This window comes from Budorcas taxicolor, chromosome 11 (genome assembly GCF_023091745.1).
Source record: "Budorcas taxicolor isolate Tak-1 chromosome 11, Takin1.1, whole genome shotgun sequence".
Classification (NCBI taxonomy): domain Eukaryota; kingdom Metazoa; phylum Chordata; class Mammalia; order Artiodactyla; family Bovidae; genus Budorcas; species Budorcas taxicolor.
This window is the reverse complement of record NC_068920.1, coordinates 102,706,665-102,730,601: the sequence shown is the minus strand read 5'-3', so window position 1 is coordinate 102,730,601 and position 23,937 is coordinate 102,706,665. Positions and strand designations below refer to the sequence as shown.

Here is a 23,937-nt window from a genome sequence, read left to right as displayed (position 1 = left end):
CTGTCAAGAACCAAAGTCAAGTAGAAACATTTATGGTGTTGGTGTAGAGTCCACTGCCGACTATACAGTGCTGGTTGTTGCTTTCTGAACAAGCCAAATGATATCAGGAAAGCTACAAAATTTTGAAATAAGATGGCAGTTCCTCTATTGTTTTTACTACATAGATAAGACAAAAACATTTCAGATACTTTATTTCTTCTCTTCAGTCCATTTATACTTTTTCATCAGAATGTAACATACCATGTGTACCTCTGTGTATGTGTATGAGGTTGCATTCCTTGACATAGTGTTGATTTTTTTAGTTCGTATGTGTGTGTGTTTCTCTGTGTGTGTGTCCATGTTGTGTGTATGTACTCCACGGTAATAAGATAGTAAAAAATTATAATAATGGCAAACGGTACTTGTCCAAATAAAGGACTAACTGCCTATAAAATTTCCTTTTAGACAGTGAAGTCATAGCTAAAAGTTGGCAAGAAGACCATCTGAAACCAGTAAAAATCATTTCTGTGATGTTGTGTAAGGAACAGAGGGAAGAAGGGAAGGTGGGAGGGAGGGGGAAAGGTGGGGGGAGTGAGTGAGAGAGAGAGGATATTTTCAAAAGCTCTTCTTCTTCCACTGAGTTATTCTTTTATAAAACAACTTCACATCTGGACTGATAGGTTGAATTCCACCCAGTGCCATTTAAATAGCCCAAGTTATAAACCTCTTAAACTTGGGGTTTATAATAGAAACACTGACAGACCCTTAACTATAGTGCCTCTATAGTAATGAAAGCACAACTATTTCATTATAGCAGTGTCTGGCAGGGCTGCTATAATTAAGAGTCTGTCAGCGTTTCCATTATAAACCCAAATTTTAAGAGGTTTTTAACTCACATTGTTTTAAATCACATTGGGCTGAAACTTGCTGTTCAAAATGTCAGACCAGATGTGTGTGTGTGCTGTTTTGCTTTTCCTTCTATTTACCCACTTGGGCAAAAAAAAAAAAATAATAATAAAGAGAGCGAGAGAGTAGGAGAATAGATGAAGCTTGTTTTAAGACTGGGTGTGAAAAACATGTACTGAAAAAAATTTTCCTCTGTTAAAAGCAAAAGATTTATTGAAGGATGGGTGGGCACACAGAAAATGAAGTTTAAGGTATTTTTCATTTTTGGTTTTTCTGATTGTATTGTTTTCTTTTAGAAGTGCTCTCATTTGGGAAACCAGATTTGAACACATCCCAAAAGTAACATTAAAACAATGAATTTTCTGATAGTAGGTTCTTTTGTTGCTGTTGTTGTTTAGTTGTAAGTTCGACTCTTTGTGACCCCATGGACTGCAGCACTGGGTTCTTGACACTGGTTTATTTGGAAGATATTTGATTATGTAGACTGTTGGAGGTGATGATAATATCTTGCTTTGTATTCTTGAAAGATTCAGTTGTTCAGCTGTTCTGATCTTTGGGATAATCCTTCTAAGCTCACCATCCTTGGTGGGAGTCACTTTTAGGCTAAAATGTACTCTTACAAAAGAGTTATCTGATCAAAGCCTTACTGGTTCTGGGGGAAACTAGTAGAATTTGAATGGTTATGTTGGTTTCATTTATGTGGTGATAGGATTTATTCACTTATTCACTCAAAAACCATTCATTGAGAAGCTGCTGTGTGCTAAGTATTGTATTTGGACATTTGGACATTTCTAATGTGGTCCACTGGACTGGCTTCACTGCCCAGCATCTATGTGTCTTTGATGTCAATGTTAGGAAGTTAAATTGGATATTTCAGTGTTCCAGCCAGAACACCGTGCTGTCTTCATAGGAGCCTCTTAACATGGTGAGACTTACCATCAGCCCCAACAGCAACCCAGTGTAGAGGTAAGTGTAGGCTTATTTAGAGCAGATCCAGCTTTTTGCTTCCTACTTTGCTCCCTTCCTTCTTTCCTTCCTTCTTTCTTTTCCTGGGGTGGTTTGGGGGGGGGGGGTATGGGGGAACAGCCATCCAGGAATGTCTGCCAGTCAGCTAAATGCTTTCATCCCATTTTTACTGCCCCCTGATAGAGGAGTTAACTAGGGAAAACAACCCCCACCCTCATCTCCAACCCCTACCATCTCTACCATCTCAGCTAAATGTCCAGGGAGCCTCTGGAGAAAAGCCATACTGTTTCCCCAAGAGCCTCCCTGGGAAGTCTGTCCCTTTGCAGGTGTAGACACTGCCCTCCAGGGGCCTCCTTAAGTCCCAGACTCTGAATCATACTGGGAGCAGAGGAGGAAGAAATGTTATAGTGGGTGGGGGCTGAGGCAGGCTTGGAAGAAGAGGTAACCGTGGCCCTCATGCTCATCTTTCAGTTTGTGATGCCCACACAAAGCCCACCCCCTGCCTCAAGCACAACCTTCTTTTCTTTTTAACATTAATTTTACCTTTGTCTTAACACCTTAGCACTCCCACTCTTAGAACCCCCAAACCTATGCCAAGTGATGAATCCAAACCTAACTTTTATTTTTTATCGAGATGACTGTCCATTCTCTATTTTCTGAACTTCCATTAGGAAGAAAAACGACAACAACAACAACAACCACCAGAAGTAAAAAGCAAGGTGGGAGTGATTATATTTACCATTCATTCATTTATCTTTATGTCTGTAAAGGTGTTCCCTGCTAAAGGCAGACAGTGACTATTTTATTTTAATCTTATAGTTTCTATTGAGACAGACCTTTTAACCCTTAGTTCTCCAGCTCAACCTGAGTCCCCCACATTAGGCGATCCTCCGCACGAGGGCTGAGACCGTATTAAGCCTGCCTCTTGGAGCTGTTTGTTGACCACATTCACGTTCAGAGCCCTGGAGCTAAAAGCACTTTACACCATAAAATAAAAGCACTGTCTTTTTTTCTAAAAGGTTACGTCTGGAGGCCACGCGGCTCATACTTCATACCGAAAACTACTGAAAGGACTATGAAATCCTCTATGATTTACACTCTCTCACTGCATTAGGGTATAGATCTACTCGACTCTAAAAATACGGTGGGCTTCTAACCGACGTGAATATATGTGCATTATTTCAGAAAGTCTGTTAGAAAACTTGTCAACACATTATAAAGCATAAACCAGGACTTGGCTATTAAGTACGGAGATCAGAGGCAGAATATATACTGCAGGAAGTCCTGGGGAGTCTCCTCCGCGGGCAAGATAGAGAGGGGGAGGAGGAGAGGGGAGGGGTCGCCTGTTGGCCTGGAGTTTACACGCAGTTTTGTCACCGAAGGTTTGGGAAAGAGCCCACCGAGCGTAATTAGCCCTTCCGTGGAATCAGCAAAGGTTCTACAGCTCCACATGAAGTTAACTGAAACGCCAGAAAATAATTTTAACATTGTCATAATTTATTACTTTCTAAAAGCTACTTTTGGAAAGTAAATATACTGACTGTGTATCCAAGTGTGAGGGTTTAAAGTGACCTTTCACCCCTCTACAAACCCACCTGCATCATTAATCAATACTTACGTAATATTTTCAAAGCTCTTAAAACAACACGTTTTTATTTCTTTAAACACACGGACACACCTTCCCCCTCCCCCACTTTTGGGCGCTTTAGCGAGCATCCAGCAGCAATGAGGGAGGGGGCGTCACTCCTAGAGGCAAGCAGGAGGGACCGGAGTGGGGGTCCGCGACCAGGAGGGAATCGAATGCCAATACTGAGCCCTGGTTTTCTGGACTGGGTGAAATCAGGCTGGGGGAGGGGCGGGAGTGGAGAGTAGTTCCTATTTCACTCTGGGCATTTTATGATGGTGAAATTAAATATATGTTAATGGTGGAAACGTCGCTACTTACCTCTCCATGGGCACCTAGGGAAGGCAGCTGCAAAATTGGGTTTTAAAGGTATGTTTTAAGATGTGGTTTCGGAAGGAACCCCCTGGAATCTGAAACAAGTGCAATAACATAGCAGACCTACTTGTAACTAAGTGCTTAATTTCCTATGATTTTTTTAAAAAGAAAATCAATAAAATGTTGCCAGTTATTTATTGGAAATAACCACAGATAGCGGCCCTGATAGGGTGCCGGTTTTAGAGAGCACACAATTGTGTAATGAATTGTAATTCAGAAGACTGTTAAATGTGAACCACAGAACCTTTCAGAGGTAATAAAGTCATTACTTTTTACACTACAGCCAACCCTGAAAAGCTTTATACACACCATTATATATAAATCATACATATATATTTCCACAACACACATTCGCTCATTTATATACCTTCTCTATATATGGACTTTTATGGGTGGATGGGAAAAATATTTAAATTTGGAAAGCTCGGTTCCGGAAAGAATCGGACTCATTATTGTTACCTGAAGGGGCTTTTATTTATTTTTTTATTTTTCAAAGGCCTCCCAGTTGTACTTTTTTCTTCTCTCTCCTCTTCTTCCCTCCAACCATTCTCCTCCACGTCCGGCTCCCCCCACCCCCTCCCCTGCAATGATATTCTTTTGGTCTCTCTACGGCTAGCTGAACAAGATTTTTTAAAAAAGAAAAAAGACAGTAGTGGAAGAGATGCTGATCTGCTCTGAAGAACTCGTGAAAAGGGGGAAATGGTATAACGCACACGCTACAGAGCTTTACTGCAAGTGAATCTTCCTGCTTCTTAAACAGGATTTGAGTTCCCCCCCAACCCCCACCAAACTGGAGGGGAACAATAACAGCAAACCACATTTACACAAACTCGGTCCAGCCCACATTTCTCCCACTGTTGAGCATCAAAACCTCCTCTTCATCTTAGAGGGGCCCGAAGCTTCGCCGAGCAAGGCAAACCAGTTATTTTCTGATGGGTTTGAAACTTTACTAAGACAACACAGGAATAAACAGCCGCTGGCCGGCGCGGCTGGGAGATGGGTGCGCGCCTGCGAGCCGGGGGCCCTCGCTTAAGACAATAAAGCACCCCGCCCAGGAGGTGCATTTACGAAAGCGACGTCCCTCAGACCAAGGAGGGAGAAGAGAAGACACGAGGGTTCGTGGAGCCTCTTGGAGGAGAGGGGAAAGAAGGCTCCTCGCTCTGCAGACCCACACTTGTACACGTCCACCTGCAGCTCGCAGTCTCGCGGGCCGCGGCCACCCGTACCCCCCCTGCACCCTCCGCGCCTCCCTTGGACCTGAGTCCATTTTCTTCTCCCCCCTGCCCTTCCGGATTTGGAATCGCAGCGCGGTCTCTCGGCGGCGGCGTCGGCTGAGGCTACAGGGTGGCGCAGGCAGGCGGGGAGACTGGGAGGCGGGAGACGCCGGGGGACTTTGCAGGCACGTTTCTGAATAAACTTTCCAATCGCAGGGGGTGCTGTTGCTGTACATTTTACGTAAAACTGAAAGTATCCCACGCCAGAGTGAAGCCCGCTTTTTGACAGCAGCAGCGCGCGCGCGCGCGCGTGTGTATGTTCATTAAAGAGACAGGGGTTTATTTCCAACAGGTCTTCCCTAATTTCCCGGGAACGTCTGCAGAAAGGCCAGACCTGGGCTGCGGGCTCCGGCGGGTGCAGCTCCGCCCGGGGCCCCCCGGGAGCGTGGCGCTGACCCGGGGCGGTCACCCCACCACTGTGGCCTCCCCGCTGCCCCCGCGAGCCAGTCGCTCTTTCTTCATTCCCCATTTTCTTTCCCTGGGTAACTGCACTGGACTAGTTGTGCTCTGCCCGTAAGAAACATTTTCTTGCCGTTCCTCGGTGCTTTAGCAGTAGCTCTGGAGTGGGAGGGGGTGTGTCTTTTCTTGGGACCCAGCTTAGGGACCTCCCGCGGCGCCGGGAGCCCGTTCCCAGGGACTGGCACTCCTCGGACTGCCCGGGCTTTGTCCTCTGGCCGGCAGCGGCCCCGTGAGGTGGACGTCTCTGCGCCTCCTTCGCCCTGGGTCCGGGCACTCCACTCCCGGGGCCGGAACGTGCCCCGAGTCCGGCTCCCTGTTCTTTCTTCCTCCTCGACCGTTGAGAGCCTGACTCCTTACTCCCAGTGGCATTCAGACCCGATCGTTTGTCTGGACGTTCAGATCTCCGGCCCCCGGGCTCGGCCTGGGGGGCGCCCTCCCCGCCAGCCGGCCCGGGGCCTGCATCTCCTCTGTCGCCCTTGCCCTCTCTCTCTCTCTCTCGGACCGCCCGGGCTCCCGGAGGCCCCCGCGCTGCCTTTCCGGACCCGCAAGCCTCCAAACTTGAGCTGGACTCTGCTTGGCCGGGCGCTCCTTCCCGCCTCCCCTCGCCCGCGGCGTAGCTGTAACTTGGAGGCTCAGCTCCCAACTTCGGGTGATTTTTCTTGGCTATCCTCTCCTCGAGCAAAGTTTCCCGAGCGCAGCCGCGGGCTCTGGGCTTTCGGCCCCCGGCGTCCGCACACGAGGCCCGAGCTCCGCGGCGGCGGCGAAGGGAAGTGGGTGTGCGCACGCAGGAGGGTGTCCGGGAGCAACTCTACCTGGCTTCCCTCCGCCCGCGCTTCCCCGGCCCCTGCAGCCTCCAGACACTCTTTTTTTTTTTTTTTTTTAAATTTAAAATAATCTTTCATTTTAGGGTCCGCGTGCCGGGGTTGGGGGGAGCAGGGCGCTGCGTCTGGCTCTTCCCCTCCCCCGCCGCCCCTTCCCTCTCTCCCCGCCAAGCCGCTGCCTCTGCACTCGCTGCGGCCACTGGTGAGCCCGAGGCCCCAGCGCCCCCTCCCCTCCGCCCGCCCCTCCCACGGGGGCCGCGTCTGGCGTCTGCGGAGCCCCCCGCCCGGCACCTCCCCCGCCCCGCACTGGCCATTGGCTTGTCCTGGTCTCTTTTTCATGTCCAGCCCCTGATGTGTGTCCATTGGTGTGAGCTTCCCCGTCCCTCCTCCCCTTCTCTCCTGCTCGCCCTGCCCATGTTTTGTGTGTCTCTGTCCATCCAGACTCCTGACGTTCAAGTTCGCAGGGACGTCACGTCCGCACTTGAACTTGCAGCTCAGGGGGGCTTTTGCCATTTTTTTCATCTCTCTCTCTCTCTCTCCCCCTCTATCTCTCCTCTCTCTCTCTCTCTTTTTTTTTTTGGTTAAAAAAAAAAAAGCCATGACGGCTCTCCCACAATTCATCTTCCCTGCGCCATCTTTGTATTATTTCTAATTTATTTTGGATGTCAAAAGGCACTGATGAAGATATTTTCTCTGGAGTCTCCTTCTTTCTAACCCGGCTCTCCCGATGTGAACCGAGCCGTCGTCCGCCCGCCGCCGCCGCCGCCGCCTCCCGCCCGCCCCGCAGCCCACCATGTCTCGCCGCAAGCAAGGCAAACCCCAGCACTTAAGCAAACGGGAATTCTCGCGTAAGTAACCCAATAATAGTAATAATAATTATTAATAATCACGAGAGCGCGCAGGACGAGAAGCAAGAGAAAGGGGGAGAGAGGGGTGTGTGCATGCATTAAAAAAAAATTTTTTTTTTCACGAGAAAAACCTCGGAGAGTCGGGATAAAAGAGATTAAAGCGGGGGGGGGGGGGGGGACCAACCTCATCCCATCCCGAATTGTAGCCGTATGTACACTTTTGGGATAGCACGAATCTTTTAATTTTATTTAATTTTACAAAAATTTGACTCCTCCTCTTTCCTGCTTTCCTCAGCTTTATTTCGCTTTTCAGAAAGGAGTGCAATGATTTCGCCTCCAATTTTGCAAAATAATGAACAATGCTGTGGATGCTAACAACTCTCGTGCAAACCTAAGGGAGGGAACTGGAGGGGAAAGGGGGTTACTTCCACTTACCGTAGGAAGAAAAACGGGGGGTGGGGAGCCCAAGTTAAAAAAAAAAAACAACAATTCCCAGGGAGAAAAGAGGTGAGACTGGCCCTTGGACACCAGCGCGCTCACGGTCAAGTGTGCACTGGGAAGAAAGTAGTCATCTCCACAATAGTGAGAAAGTGGGATTGTGGGAGGGGGGACCCCGGCGCTCTTGAGTCCGCCGAGTCTGGAGAGGGGCCGCGGTGCCCGGGAGAGCTTGGGCGACCGGGAAGGACCGGAGCCGCGGCCGGCGCTGCAGCCTTTTGTTCCGGCCCGAGGTGGGTGTTTGCCCCGCTGCCTTTTGTGCCGGCTCCTCGCGCTTGCCCTCCCGCGCCGCCGCCGCCGCCGCCGCCGCCGAAGGGCAGGAGCGAGGGCCGGGGGCCAGTCGAAGAGGGAGGGAGGGCGCTGTGGGTGCTGCCGCCCGGGTTGCTGCTGCCCGCCCCTCCCGGCCGAACCTCAGTGGCGGCGAAAATAGGTTAAAATAAAATAAAATAAAATACATAAGATAAAACAAGGCAACATTTTTTTTTTGCCCCCAGACAGACGCCAAGCGCTCCGCCAGCGGTTTGCAGCAACGCTCTCCTCTTTGACTCCCCCACGGCGCCCCCCCTACAAATATCTCACAATCTCTAATAGAGGGGAAAAATACAATTACCCCCTTCACCAAAACCTCCTTAGTTGCAAACTTAGAGCGCCGGCGGCACAGAGAGGGAGCGAGGAACTCCCTCCTCTTACTATTTTTTGGAAGATTTTCAAAAAAAGTGGAAGTGGATTTTGATTGGGAAAAATCTCGTGTCTGAATGTTTACAAGCACCGCGTGTGCGGGAACCTCCTGCCAACAAACAGACAGAGGACCGAGCGCGGCGCGGCAGGCCGGGAGCGGGCGGCGGCTGCGGCCGGGCCTCGCCGGGGCCTCGCCCGGCCTCACCGCGCCCCCGCCCCGCCCGGGATCGCCCACCCGGCGCCCGCCGCCAGCCCGCTGGCCCAGCGGCAAGCGGTGCAGCGACTCAGCGCCAGCGGGTCCAGGGTCCTCTCTGGCCCCCTAGTACAATGCCCAGACCTCCTCTTGGCCAACCCTACTGCGAAATCGGCTGGGGAGAAACTCATCTTTGCAAAGCATTTTTATTTTGCAAAGCAACCTTAAAAACGAGTCCTGTCCGTCCCCTACCCGCGACGCCTCTTGCCCCCAGCTCAGGGCGGCGGGGAGATCACCACGTGCCTTCCCTGACCCCCTCCCACAGGGACAAGCCTATACCCCCAGCTCCGGAGCTCGGCCACGCAAGGTGGGGGTGGGGGGCGGGGGGTGGGGGTAGACGGTAGGGGAGTAGTTGGTTCGAGTATGGTTTTGGGAGGTGTTCGACCCCGGGACTCCAAGCATCCCTCCCTTGAGTTCTTGCTCTCTACCTCGGGCCTGGCTGGATCTGGGGGCCCTTCTGAGTCTGTATAAGGGAGGTGGGGTGGTTAAGTGGGTGGCTGCCTCCTGGCTAACAGAATGCGCCTGGAAAGGCAGGCAGTGGGCGCTAAGGAAAGTTTGGCTGCAAAGGAAAGAAAGGCGTGAGAGGGCCCACTTCCCTCCCCCACCTCATTCATAACCCGTATTTTAATTTTTGCTGCAATTTTAAAGGACCACCCCATATCCAGTTCTGTATTTTTTAAAGGTGTGTGTGTCGGGGGGGGGGGTGGTGCGCGTAGGGAATTGAATTTTTCACTGGGTCCTGGAACTTGTCACACACTTCGAAAGCTCCCCCGCCCGGGCACGTTGCGGGCCCTCCCTCTCCCCACCCCCGCGCATCCCTCCCTCACCGCTTTCCCCCGCCCCCACTCCCCCGGCCGCGCCGGATGCGGAGCAGACGCGGCGCGCGGCGGTGTGAAGTTACAGCCCGGCCAGGTACCGGCGGGAAGGAAGGGCAATGTTCGCAGCACTCGGGAAAGCCGGGCCCTTCTTCGGAAGGACGCACTGGGGGCTCAAAGGACGGACTGTGGCGTGCAGTCCAGGCTGCTCCCCCGTCCCCCACTCTCCCGGGGCCCATCCCGAGACTCCAGGCTGGGTGGGTTATCCCCTTGGAATCCCCGAGTCTCAGAGCGGGTTTTGGGTTAAGGGGCCAGTTTAAAGTGGGTGCGGTGGTCGCTCCTTTCTAATTTTCTGGGTGCGCAGAGGGGGCGGGAGCCATTCTAGTCTTCAGGACCCCCTTTCCCTTCCCCCTGCCCCCATCCCCCGTTTCTAGGGCTGAATGAGCCGTTCGGTCGCTAGGAGGCAGAACAAGATCAAGAAAGCTCAGCGAACTTGAACCTGTACCAGGGCCTCCTCCCCCACCCCCTCTGCATTTCTCGACCCGGAGGGAAGAGCTTTGCGAAGGTGGGGGTGGGGGAAACGGACGGTTAGGCAGAATTCCCTTCCTCTCCCCCCCACCCCATCACCCCTTCTGTCTTTGTTCTTCGTTTTGACTTTAAAAATGCTTCTGGCCAGGGCTGCGGAGAAGCGCCCGGGCGCGTGGCCGACTCCCCAGTGCACCGGGAGTGGAGCCGGGTGCAGTTTTCGTTCTTTCGGGCAGGCGTTTTTGGTTGGGAGGAAAGGGGAGTGCGCGCTCTCCGGCTTTGGGGCAAGGCCGAAGGCGGGATCCGGCAAGTTTGCACTTAAGTCTCCAGGTTCACTTCTCCCACCCCCTCATCCCCGTGCAAAGCGCGGACCGAGGCGGCCGCGGCAGGCTTGCCGGGCGCCTCTGCAGCCCGACCCCCCACCCCCCCCCCACCCCAGCTCCCCCGCCTCCTGCAGCTCTCGCCTCCGAGCCCGAAATCACAACAATAGTAATAGTTATCATCATAATGATGCGGGCAAACGGCGTCATTAATAATGAATAACTGCAACCGCCGCCGCCGCGCTGTGCACACCGGTGCCGAGGATTGCGGGAGAAAGGCATTTTCAGAGATCCCTCAAAGTAAAAAGTGTGAGCCTGTGGACACATGAATTTCAGGACCCTCGCCTGAGGTGTGCGGTGATCCCGAGACAGCGCCAGGGTAACCTGCCGAGTTTTCCAAGCCTCACTTCCCGTATCTCCACCTGGTGGGCCTGGGGAACCGTCGTCACCCCGCGGCCGGGCAGGACGGGCCTGGAGGCAGCAGTCGGGGCCCGGGGCTGCCCGCCGCCTCCCGCCCCCAGCCCCGGACTCCCGGCTCCGGGCCCCGCGGCCGCCGCTGCACGTGTTCGCAGCGAGCGCGACCGGAGCCTGCGGACAGCTCGCTACTCGCTTTGTGCCTGAGTCCCGGCGCCCAACTTCACTTTCCGCGCAGCCTACCCACGCCGAGCCCCCTGCCCCGGGCCTGTCGCCCCTGCCTTCGCTTTTGTTTTTTTTGCTTTTTCTCTCCGCATTTCAGTCTCGGTGTGCTTCCTTACCCTGTTAAGACAATCAAAGAGAAGGACTTGGAAAGCAAACTTGAAGGCAGAGCGCCTTTCCCCCTCCCCCTGCCCAGCAGCCCTTGTTTCCTTTGCTCCTTCCCTACATTTCTTATAAGGCTTTTTTTTTTTTTTTTTAAATTTATTCCCTTGCAACTGCTGAGAGAGGAAAGAGATCTCAGTTCAGCGGCTGGGGCATTTAGACGTTTCAGTCAGTCTTGCTGTTTGAACGCAGAAGCGTTTTATTTTGTATTTCTTTTTCCCCTTGTAGAGAATTCGCGGCTAATTATTATGATTATTTGCCCACTCCCTTCCACTTTAATCCTGGACTCCCTGCTTTGTAGCCAGCGCTTAGGCCGGAGCTTAGAAAGGCCGGGTTTGTGGGGGTGAAGGAGGATGGAATTGAATTGAGGGAGGGGGTAAAATGGCTGAGGTTAGGAATGTTTTTAGGGAAAGGGGAATTTGCATTAAAATACAGAGAAATTATCAGAGCCCAGAAAGGAAATGTTGATTGCCAGTGAGAAAAGATGTCAATGCAAATCAGTAGATTACACCAAGAGAACTGTATTTTCATATTTTCTTTGTGCCCCACTTCGTCTGATTTTTAATAATGTAGCAGCAAGGATAAGAACACATTTTGGTATTTCTCTGAACATCACCAGCCAAATGTTTAGCAGAGAGCCTGATGTTAAAGGTATTTCATACATTAGGATATAATTCTTGTTAATTAGCAATAATTTACGTTAAGAGCATAGAAAATGTTGAGGTTATAGGTTTTATATCTGTACATTTGATCATCTTGTTATTTTCAAGAACTTTGCCTCCTATAAAATTAATTAGGTGAAATGTGGAGGTGTAATCAGCAACCTCTGAATTACCACTTCATTTCCTGGTTTTGATTGTAAATCAGTTCAGTCACTACATTTAGAAGACTTTAACCAAGTCTGTTTTGTACCGCGTTACCTTTAACTGTTTGATACCTAGGAGAATATCTTCTTTTGCTCCCAAATAATATTTCCATTTCCAGAAATATGTCAGGGCTTGGGGATAAAAAACAAATCCTAATGATGGAGTTTAAAAAAATGTGTTTTTTTTTTTTTTTGCCAAGGTTCTAGGTACTACTAACTTTTGAAAAATGAGGTATTTCTCCTCAGTCTTTCTTCAATCTGTAAACCTCTGACCTTGTAGTTAATGCTGAACAACAACCAAAAAAGCCACTTTTGTTAATGTGTACTTAAAATCCTTAATTCAAATAGGAGGAATCTTGGCGAATAACTTCCTTATTCAGTTCCTCCCTTGTCACAATGAAAGCAAGCAGGGGAAAGATGGCATAGACGCATAGTGCAAAAGCACTTCTGTTTGTCTCCTTTTATTTGGAAAGTATGCATGTGTATCTATCTTTCGGCCAGTATGTTGGGCAAAGAAATGTAAGTGCTTACTTTTCTGTCTCTATTAGTAGGAATATAACCTTCATATTCCTGTGGTGACCTTATGTTAAATTAGGAGGAGTACCAGAGGCTAGAAATTATGACATGTCCTAGTTGAGCACAGGTGCAGCTAGACAGGGCTCTCTCAATATTATTTCACCCAGCACATCTGGGAGTTACTCCAGATCTTCCCCCTCAGTATTCAGCCTGGGTAGGGTTGAAATAAATTTAACCTGAGTTCACTGGATTTTTGCACTTTATCAAAATCTGTTCCAATATTCTACACTCAAATTAAAATCTATTTTTTGATTCTCTGTGGCTTTAAGTTCATTAAATGTGAAATTGGCAGCTTGCTAAAGAAGGTCAGACTGATTAACTGTTTAAGACTTGTACATTTTCTGCTTCAGTTTTATTAACTGGCAGCATCCTGGATGTATTCTGTGTTTTGTAAATTTTTTTTTTTGGGTGATGGAATAAGTAAGCATAAGGTTTCAGGAGCAGAGGGTTACTCTCATTTCCACTTTGGAAGTTTAAAAAATGATAGAAGCTGTTCAAATACATGCTTGAGTGTTTTGGTGCAAAGTTTGTTTGTTTGTTTTTTTTTAATTTAAAGAAACAGGAATGAAAGACATATCTACCTTGTTGTACCATCCACTGGTGATCATGTGTACAGAAATAGTCCCATAATGAAGCATTTTGGAGCTCATTCAGAAAATTAGTCAACTTTGACAACATTAGACAAAGTATTTCAAGTCTTAAGAAAGGACTTCTCAGCCTTGATCTGAAATGTGGCATTTGCTTGACCATTCTGATTTTTATGTGATGGGGGCCACCAAGTGCAAACATGTTTAGAATATTTTAGGCATTCCTTTCTTCAGAATGAAAAAATGACTAATTGGCTTATTTTCTTAAGTACTCAAAAGTATCCCATTTAGCTAATGTGTCTGAGAAGAATTGCCAGTGAATTTGGTATTTGTTTGATTTTGTGGCACAGCTGAGAGTGAGATCAGAAAGCTTTTTGGCAGTGTGGGTTATACTGCGTTATGATTATTATTTAGATCCTTTTCACAGGTGAATGCAGTCTTTTTCTTATTATGGCAGTGTAAATATGGCACGTTTTCTGTGTGATGTAGTAGCTTTCTAATTTATGAAGCCGTGTCTCTGTATATTTTGAGTGTATATGTTCACACACAAAGAAGGTGTGTGTATGTGTTTTATTCACCTCTCCTTTTATTCTTGGGCACAATAGACAACTTACTGTATAGGAAAAAAGAAACAAATTTGGTTTCAATCCATGTTTTTACCAGTTCTTTGGGGGTGGTTATTATTTAAGCTTATGTTATGTTTCTGTGCTAACTATTTATTTAAATAACAGTCACATTCTTTCTAAACTCACAAACTGGACACTGTTGTGTGTGTGTGTGTGTGTGTGTGTCATGTATATATGTGTGTGTAGTTTTCCATGGAAGTGTGCAAGTCAGGCAGTTTTCTTTAACTATATGATGGTTTGCCTCTATGATAAATTTGCTTTCTTGTTGTCAGTTTCCGCACCCGTGTATGTTTCAGGCGCTCACATGTTTTTCTGAGAATTAAATGGGGGAGCCTAGAAACCCTTTACATAATGTGCTGGGGTGGGATGGGGTTGAGAATGTATTTCCCCCTTTCCTCTCCTTTCTGGCCCTCTAATAATTGTGCTTTTGTTTCTTCAACCACAGCCGAGCCACTTGAAGCCATTCTTACAGATGATGAACCGGACCATGGACCTTTGGGAGCCCCAGAAGGGGACCACGACCTCCTCACGTGTGGGCAGTGCCAGATGAACTTCCCGTTGGGGGACATTCTCATTTTTATCGAGCACAAACGGAAACAATGCAATGGCAGCCTCTGCTTAGAAAAAGCTGTGGATAAGCCACCTTCCCCTTCACCAATCGAGATGAAAAAAGCATCCAATCCCGTGGAGGTTGGCATCCAGGTCACGCCAGAGGATGACGATTGTTTATCAACGTCATCTAGAGGAATTTGCCCCAAACAGGAACACATAGCAGGTAAATGAGAAGCAAGGAGAAAAGCTGTTTGCATGTTTTCTTTTCATTCTCAGAGGCACTGTAGCCATGCACTAAGGAGTGGTGAAGTGCTTTCTGTGTTTCTCCATGTGACTGTCCATGACAGCCCTGTAACGTTAAAGTAATCATTCCTATGGCTTATGTCCAGAACACACAAAAATAAATATTTTCCACTTCACTTGACTCAGATGTAGGCAGGATAGGTTACACACACACACCTGATACCCTCTCTCTGAATCTACTGATTCTGAATTTCTTTCCTTTTCTCTCCCTTCTCATTTTGAAGTGTCAAGCCTTACGACACCTAGCCCAGTTTCCAAGGCCCATTTCCAACCCTGGTGATAAGTCAGAGGCAGAGGGGCTGTATGGGCATTTGTAGTTCGGCCAGTGACATGTTTGGGTCAGAATACCTGATCAGGCCTCCCTAGTGGTGCAGTTTGTTCTCGAGACTTCCGTGACGCTGGGTGGGCTGGAGGGGCATTTTGGAGGGACTGGAAAGAGTTAACTGAGCTTCGGGGCTAGCCTTGGATCCATATTGGCTGTCAGCCCGTATGGGGCTGTAATTAAACACAGCCCCGTGGTGGGATGACACCGTGACCTTGACTTTAAGATGCCATTTTCGACTGGCCAGGCCAGAGTAGAGAGGGCAGTTGCTGAAGCGCACAGACATGCTTACTCGAAAAGTTTAAGGGCATGTTGGAAATTTCAAAAGGTTGGTTTGACAGGAACGGCTGCTCCTTGCAGCCTGCCTCCTCAGCTAAATGATAAATGCTTCTTTGTGCTCTCTCTTGTCTCTGATGTGGTTTTGACAGATGTATCTTGATTTTGTTTGTGGTTTACACAACCACATGTCACCCTTACAAATGTCCAGTCCAGACTTCACTGTTTCTGCTGTAACACAATGTTAAAATTCTCTTGGAAAAATACATATACACATTCAACAGCCCTGCTTCCTCTGGTTAATTTTAGCAGAAAGGTAGCTAGAGGTGTGAGTTTCTCAGCAGCGCAGGGGAAAGGAATTAACCACTAACAGAGGGACTTAAATCCCTACTCTGATAATCAACAACACTATATAGTGACCCTTAAAACATTAAAAAAAAAATGAAACAACAGTGATTTAATGTACAAGATGAAGTGAATGTGGATTCTGTAGTGACAAAACCGGCATGTCCGAATCACTTTCCTCTATTTCCCTTGCCCCTGCCTGCCAAAGGCAGAAGGTTTGTTTAGATTTAGGAAGGGTGGTACATAGAATCAGTTGATGCCCTGGAACTTGTCCCTCCGACTGAGTTTGACCAGAGAGTTGAACTGTAGTGGGTCAGTGGTCCAGAGGGGATTAAATGTTGTATCATTTCTCCTCCCCCCTCTGGAATTTGCTCATTAAAATCAAATGTGGCATTTTCTTTCTTTTTTAATGCTTCCTGCAATAGCACTCAGATACTTTACCTTTAGTAAAACGAGAAAGCTGCTGCGAGGGAAGCTGCGTTTACAAACTGTTTTCTTGAATCCATCCCATGTAGCTTATATGCCATGCAGGTTACAATTTTATCTGTCCCCCCAGCCCCCCAGTAGGATATGGTGGTGACCATTTCCATGTGCTGTCTTGTGACTGGAAGGAAAATGAACAGAAGTGTAAGGCATGATTAATGAAGCTAGAGCAAGCGGAAGGAGATTTGGTCTTCAGAGATCCAAAGCCTTTCTAAATCTCCAAATATGGAGTAACACTTGCGTGATGTAACATCGTATTTACATATCGAGCCGCTCGTTTAAAAAGACAAAACACAGTGTCTGTCAAGCAAGAATTAAAACCACACTTCTTACTGAGGTCCCAAGTAGGTTATTCAGTCTCCGATTAACCAGCTTGAAAATTCTGTGCCTCTGTACTTACAGGAGAAATCTAAAAGCTGGTGGGGGGAGGCCCTATAGTGAAGGCTTTTCACTGTCACAGTTGTAAATCTACGTAGGGAAAGAAGAGATTTTCCTGAACTCTCTGGTGGTCATAAAGATTTTTTTTTTTTTAAGGAGTAGTACTGTAAGAGAGCTCAAAAAAGGACCCCTTCCACACAAAAAAAGCACATTTAAGATATGTTTTATAGGGCTAATGCTAAGCAATTCCGCTGAGATGAAAAGCTACCTAAGCTATCTAAGATACTCAATGGGTGCACCAGTGCTGCGACCCAGGTGAGGTAAACCTTTCATGCACAAATAATTACAAAGTCTTGATTCCTTTCATTGTGTTTAATCACCTGTTCCCACCCTGGAATTGGCTGAACATAAATAGCATGGTCACATCTCAAAGCGAGATGTCAGTAACTAGAATCACGACTTCTCATAATTCACGGTAATGAATTAAGAGTTTCCTATGGTGAAATTAACATTCTGCCATTGCACGTAAATTAAGATGCCCTGGTTCTCAGGTGCCTCTGCAGTGAAGTTCTGGAAGACGGCTGTGTACTTGCAGCCCATTTCTCTCAAGCACATCTTCACCGTTCCAAGTGTGCTTTTCTTTTTATGGTGAGGAAGGAAACAATAAGAGTAATCATTCAGTAGATATTTGAATTGGGTCACACACAAAAAAGAGAAGCAATGCTCTGCATTAGGAAAGAGATATATTGATGAATCTCTAGAAGAATATGTTTGGCAACTGTATAAAAGGTAGTTATTTAAATGTGCTGTGTAGGAAAGGCTTTATTAAAGTGGTATAAGTTGGATATGAGCTTACTGAGTGCTCTGTGCTGTCTTATAGGCAGGAAGCTGGAATCAAACAGCGACAGATCTTCTTCCTGAGATAAATAAAGCTTAGAATTTGGGCTTTCACACAGGAGGTTGAGTGGAGTTCTTTAAATCTTCAGTAAGATGCCATGCGTTTTGGCTGTACATAGGCCTCTCAAAGCCTAGTATTTTTTAGTGAGGATAATTTTTACCAGGTTGAATGTACACATATATGTTGCTCAGGGTTTTTTTTTTCATTTTATTCAAATATTCAAAATATTGTGGGATTATGATCTGCTGAGACCCCTGAAGCAGTGTTAATTTAACTGGAAACCAGCAGGTTGTATTGTGCTGGGCCAAGTTCATCAGTGTGTGTGTCAAATATCCACTATTGGATATCAGCAGTCTTTGACTGGCAGTCAGGGCTTTTAATTGGGGTTTTGTTTTGTTTCCTAGTCTCATGTTTTATGAGGGGGGCAAGTATTCATTGAAGATTAGTGACTGTGGAACTGCTGTTCGCTTATAGAAAAGGCCAAAAAATATTATCCCACAATGTCAGCTTTGAGGTTTTGGCTTATTGCACATAGAAATCTTTAAATTAGGGTTGAGCTGTCATAAAGTTAGCTATTTGAGAGAGTGGCAGAAAATATGATGACTCCTGTGAACTGTCAAGCAGTCTGTTGCTATCTAACATTTTTTCTCTTTAAAATCAAGAGCATAGGCATTGATATCAGGGTATTTAAAAATTATTTGCCTAGACAATACACCTCATACCTCAATAATAATATGTAAGGCAGAAGCTCTGTGGAAGGAAAAGTACCGATTCAGTCCAGAAATATATAAACATGTTACTTAAAGGTAAATCAAGTATACCATATTCATCCTTTTCAGAATTTAAAAACTCAATTTGCCTTTTCTTTTTGTACCCATTTGAATTCTTTCCTATCTCAGACTGAACTGGAGGATGTACTTTATGATATAATTATAAATAAGACTATAAATTACAGTATCCTATTTTAACCTATTTTTTATTTCTCTTTATTTGTGTGATTCTGAATAAAAATCACTGACTTCTGAAGTGAATTTTTAGTGTGGCAGCTACAAAAAATGACAAGCAAACAAAAATTCCCCAGTATACTGGTGAACATTTTATTTAACCTTCACACCTAGAGAATAAAGAATATTGTTTTTAAATAAATACCTAGAATTTTCATTGGGAGCCCATTTTGTGAGGCCATTACCCAAAGGCTCATGTTCATGAGACTGGGAGTCCTATATACAAGATGTATTTGTAAATAAGACAGAGAAAGGTTGTGAACTGGCTGCTTGGATGTTTTGTCAAAGTACAATGTCAGAGAAACTCTTTCTAAGACAAATTGTAAATAGAACTGTCACAGCGATTGCATGATTGAGCCGCAGAAGTGTCTTACAATTGTTGGCATTGTCAGAGGACTTTTGAAAGCTTAATTAAACACAGTGGCCCGCATGGCTGCTAAATTTACTTGGGCAAGCCAAAAAGAAAAAAAATCTAAAATGTGGAAGATCCCAAAGATCCCAAAGTTCTTGTGACATTACCCTTTTGGTGACACAGAAAAGATGCATTGTGCACTTTCCTAGTTGTCTTTTATAAATACTAGTTTTGAGAACAGGGCCACGTGATATGAAGATCGTCCTGTGTGTGATGTGGAGATTGTGTTAGTTTTTCTGTCTCCTGCTGTTACAGACAGTTAATGTAAAAATGGCCTTTTATTGGAAACACAAATATGTATTCACTTCAAGAACAGGGGCAGGGGGGAAGTTTCCCTCCCATTCTCTATGTTTATTCTATGAAGGCTTAAAAAAAAACAGTGCTGTAATTTCTCAAATCACCCCATTCCTAGTTTTGTTGCAAGTTGTGCCTTTTACTTTTAAAGGATCTGAAATCTGTTTTGCACACCTTCCTCCTGGTGAGTGTAGCATTTAATTGTGGAGCTGCCCATGGGTTGGAAAATGCAACTGGGTATAGACACGTGTAGGCAGAATTAGAACACCAAACCTTAAGCTCAGGGAAGAGGTGAGTTGGATGCATATTAATGGCACATTGTAGAATCCTGGAAAATCATTATTTTCACACTGCTGTTTCAGTTTGGCTAATGTGGGGGACTGAATTGAAATATGTAACAGATGTGCAAAACCTAAGGAGGTATTTTTCAGAATTTTGTGATTTCTTAGCAAAAGTGTTTCAAAAAGAATAGGTGAGTGGTGGCCTTGCACACTAGTCAGTGAGATAGGAAGACAGTTTTGGCTTTCGTTTGGGAGAAAATGTGAAATTTAACTGAAGTAGCACAGTTAGGGCGATGCACCAAGATTGCGTCACTCGTTGTTAATTTAATCTACTCTGGTTGGTCTGTTCACACCCTTTATTGCACAAAGAAATCATTTGACAAAATTTACCCCAAGTCTGTTTTTGCATACAGTAGTACCAGCTTTGTGCAATAAAAGGCACTTAGCATCAAATCGGACCCAGCCTGGCACCTTGCCACTTTTTTAGCAAGAGATTTAATCACCAAGGATCTTTAGTACCTTTCTGCTTGTTCAGATTTCATTTGGGTCATGGTTATGTCAGCAGTGTTGTTATTACACAGATTTTTAAAAAAAATTTAAACTTAGGGTCCATTTTTAACACTGTCTCAAATCAAGCAGGTTTTAATTTTATGTGTCAATTTGGAAGACATTAATAAATTCATAAAATGTATTCAGACTATATAATTTAATGGATAATGACTAGTATTTTTATTTGTAATACCAATGGGAAATTGGCCATTGTCTCTCTCCCTTCTCTGTTCTCTCCTCCTACCCAGGTAAATAAGTCCTCAAAATGCTTCTCCCCTTTTCTTCCAGGGGATAGAGCTCTGGCCAATATCAGTAAATTTACCTTTGTAATTTGTCGTGTAGGTTTTACAAAAATGACCTAATTAATTTGAGCATGGACCACATCACTGCTACTAGAGTCATTTTGTGTCACTAACTTAATTTCTAGGAAATGTAACCTGACGAATAAGAATGCTTTAGCTCTCCACATGTGCTCCTAGGAACCAAAGGCAGATTTAAAATAATAATAATAAAAAAATGCCAGCATTATGAAAGCCAGTATGCTTGATGCCAAACTCAATTTGAAGCCAGTAAACATCAGACTAGATTTCTAATCAGTTTTAGAATGTAACGTATTCCATATTGGGTTCACTGGAATTTGTCTCTCTGCTTTTTACTGGCCAGCTGCACTCCCTATGCATTTTTAAAACATTTCAGCAATGGCTTTTGCTGTTCTTAGCAGGGTTAGTAACTTAGGGTCTATTTCTGAGCTCATTCGTCATTCTGTGATGGCATCGAGTTAGGTTGGCAAGGGAAGGATTTGAGGCTTGGGGGGTGGTGAGGTCACTTCTGACCCCAGCAGGGAATAGGTGAGCTTCATTTGCCTTTACAATAGGCGCACAGCCACTGCACCTTGGAAGATCTCTCAGGTGCCGCTCATATGGGCGCATGTAAATGCCCTGTCAGTTGCGGAGCCGGAATATTAATGCTTCTTCCACCAGCGCACCATAATAAAGCTGTACACAGCAAGCTTAATATGCAGCCAGTCTGGGGAATTGTGTAAACTTAGATAGCCCAGTGTGAAAGACAGCGATGTAAAAATGCTGGCTCTGCCACAGTTTCCATTCTTGTTCTCCTTTGATCTAGAGCAAAATGAAAACATCATCCTTGCCTCCTCTTGGAGTTGTCTCCCCGACTCTGCCACCTCCCAGTCCCCCACCCGAATTTCTTTGCATGTGCTGGTATGGAGAAAAGCGACATAATTTGTTTCATATGGTTAATTACAGGCGTTTGAATATTTAAAATTTTAAATAGCCACAGTTCCAGCTTTTCCTGTTAAAAGTATGTGATTTGAACAAAGGGAGTACAGTGTAAATATTTGTGGTGATTTGCAACACCCCTCTTTCCCCATTAAACACACGCACACATACGCACACATGCACACGTGCTCATACATTCAGTTTAAATCTAGCTCTGACTTAAAGGGCTTCTGTACTTTCATTTTTACTTTTTTTTTTTAAACCAACTCTCAACTGGAACTCCATTAAAATATTTTGCCATTATTTTTAAGTCCACTCTTGCTTGAGGTTTTAAAGAGGATTTTTATAATGTGTTCATTTAACAGAATCAACAGCTGTCAGAGCCAGTTGTGGGAAATCCACAGAATGTACAAAGAAAAATACACACGTTTCCTGAAACAAAACACTTGGAAAAATAAGCTGCCAAGAACTGGAGAATGAGGAGTTTGCAGACAGGGCACCAGTGTTTCACCTCTCCATTCACCCTGGAGACTGATGTGAGCCTGTCTGATGCAACCGCTGGAAGGCTTACCTGCACAGGTTACCGCTCTGAGCTAGAGCCCCGCTAGGGGCTAGGCCAGGCCACAGCTCGCTCGCCTCTGCCTTCCTTTTTTCTTTTTGATTTCTTTAGATAGATAAAAGACCAAGTTCTTGGAGCTCTAGACAACAAATTATAGCCACTAAAGTTGAGATGATCAGCTTTAAACTTCCTGTAAAAGAGGCGAGAAGACGCTGTGCACACCCTTTTCCACTTTTCCAGATAGGGTTGGCAGCGTGTTACTCAGAATTGAATCGTCCCACCAGGGAATTCCCAGTGGGGACCTGGAGCAGGCCTACTGATGAAGGGGATACCTGGGGACCTGTGGTCACGCACAATGAGTTTCTGTTTGTATCTTCCCTGTTGTTAGCATGGGCAATGAACAGTTACACCTACAATTTGATCTCAGTTTTAGATAGAGGTGAGTCCATCGGTTTAAAAACTCCCATTAAAATGAAGAGTGGAATTATTGTGAAACCTGCAGAAGTGCTTTCAGAAAGAACACAGGTGCTGTGGTGTTCCCCCCCTTTCTCTGCTTTCTGGTTTATTTTGGAATTTTCTTTAAAAAAAATGGGGAAACCTCCTGCTAAGCATCGGGGCATTTACATTTATATTCATCAGTTGTTCATTTTCTTGATATGTAATGATGCATAAAGAAGTACAGAAAAAAAATCACATCTGTCAATTTTTAGGAAAATGAAGTGTAGCTTGGATTCCTGCCTTAGCTGCAGCATGAGGCACTATGTGCCATATCTGCTTTTTAGGTTTTGAATATGGAGTTTCTCTTTGGGTCACAAAAAATATCTGAAGCATTTCCTTCTACTGACTCAGGGGATACCATGATGTCATGATTATTTACATTTAGGGGCAACTTGCAATAAGCCATTTACTGCCCATTTTGCCCCCACCCCTATCTTTGAGTTCATAGTTAAAACAATGCCTTAACAGTATTAAATTTTAAATCTCATGAGTTTTTCTCTCCTACTCTATCCCATCCTAAGATTTTAAAAAATTATTCTTTTACATTTAAAAGTGAACATTGGCTACTGAAGTATGATTTAAAGGCTGAGAAAAATTTTAATAATAAATCTTAACCTTCTCATGTTATGTTTTTGTTATGTTAAGGAGAAAAAAATCAATAAGGAAAAATTTAATTCTGATAAAGATACTCTTGGATCTTTGAAAACAACTGCTGTCCTTTTAACTAAAACATTTGAGCAGCTTCAAAGACTATGTATTTCTTCTGATCTTGGAGCTGTGTGACTGGTAGCAAGAAAGAAAAAAAAATCTTATTCTACATACAAGTGGATTGCTTAACAAGTCTGCACAGACACGTACTTGTTTGTACAATAGAGATAAAAATTCCTGTATAAAAATAATTCAGCTGCTGACAGCAGGCATTGTTGTTGGACCTGTCTTTTGTGCTTGTCCCAGCTCCAGGCCCCTCCCCCACTATCTGCTTGGGGCAGCTTGCTGCCTGCAGACTCCTGCCCAGAAGTTAATTGCTATATATTAAATATATAGGTATTGTATCTAAAGAGGAATATCTCAGGGCTTCCTATATGCATTCCACTCTGCTTTCTGATGGGATTGTGGCACTGCCAGCAGGGGGGTGGCGGGCAAACACTCTAATAGGGAAAATGACTTGAAGGCAGTTAGGGGAAATTTGGCCTTCAACTCCCATTTGCTCTGCAGTGTAGCTTCGGTTTCTAAACTTTTGTTTTTAATCTAATTCTGATTTACTCTGTCACATCCCATATCAACCCTCATTGAACTCTACTCATGTAGAGTAACATTAGTGTCAAACAGAATTGGTCAGGACTGCGGACCTGTGGTTCATACAGATGGTTGTGAATGCAGGTCCCGTGAAGTTCTGCCTCCTATTCTTTCTAATAAACGTTAAAATGTGGCGTGTTTCTGAGCAGGGCCCTGGATTAGAGAGTCGAGGAAATCGGAGATAGTGCCTGAGGTTTTCTCCCTTCTCTCTCCACTTCTTTTCCCACTTCCTTGACATACCTACATTCCAGGTAAGATCAACTTCAGGAAAGCATCTGAGGCTGGGGGTCGGGGATGGGGAGGGGGAGAAGGGTGGCAGAGAGAAACCACTGGAATATTTTCAATAGGGGTTCAAAGACAATCACCAAGGCAGAGAACCCTTTGGGTCTAGCTTTGGAGCAGTAAGCACAGGCACGTGGTCCTTTCAAAGCTGTTATTCCCAGTCTTACTTGTCCACCA

The 23,937-nt window shown here is 45.6% G+C and overlaps 1 protein-coding gene across 1 annotated transcript in view; it reads left to right on the top strand.

Annotated features, from left to right (window-relative positions):
• Positions 1–7,197: 7,197 nt before the first annotated feature.
• The window catches only part of BCL11A (BCL11 transcription factor A), a 99,107-nt gene continuing 82,367 nt past the window's right edge, over positions 7,198–23,937 (top strand). The window contains exons 1-2 of the mRNA XM_052648925.1: positions 7,198–7,252; positions 14,236–14,565. Coding sequence (XP_052504885.1) covers positions 7,198–7,252; positions 14,236–14,565 — 385 coding nt within the window. The remainder of the gene's footprint in view (positions 7,253–14,235; positions 14,566–23,937) is intronic.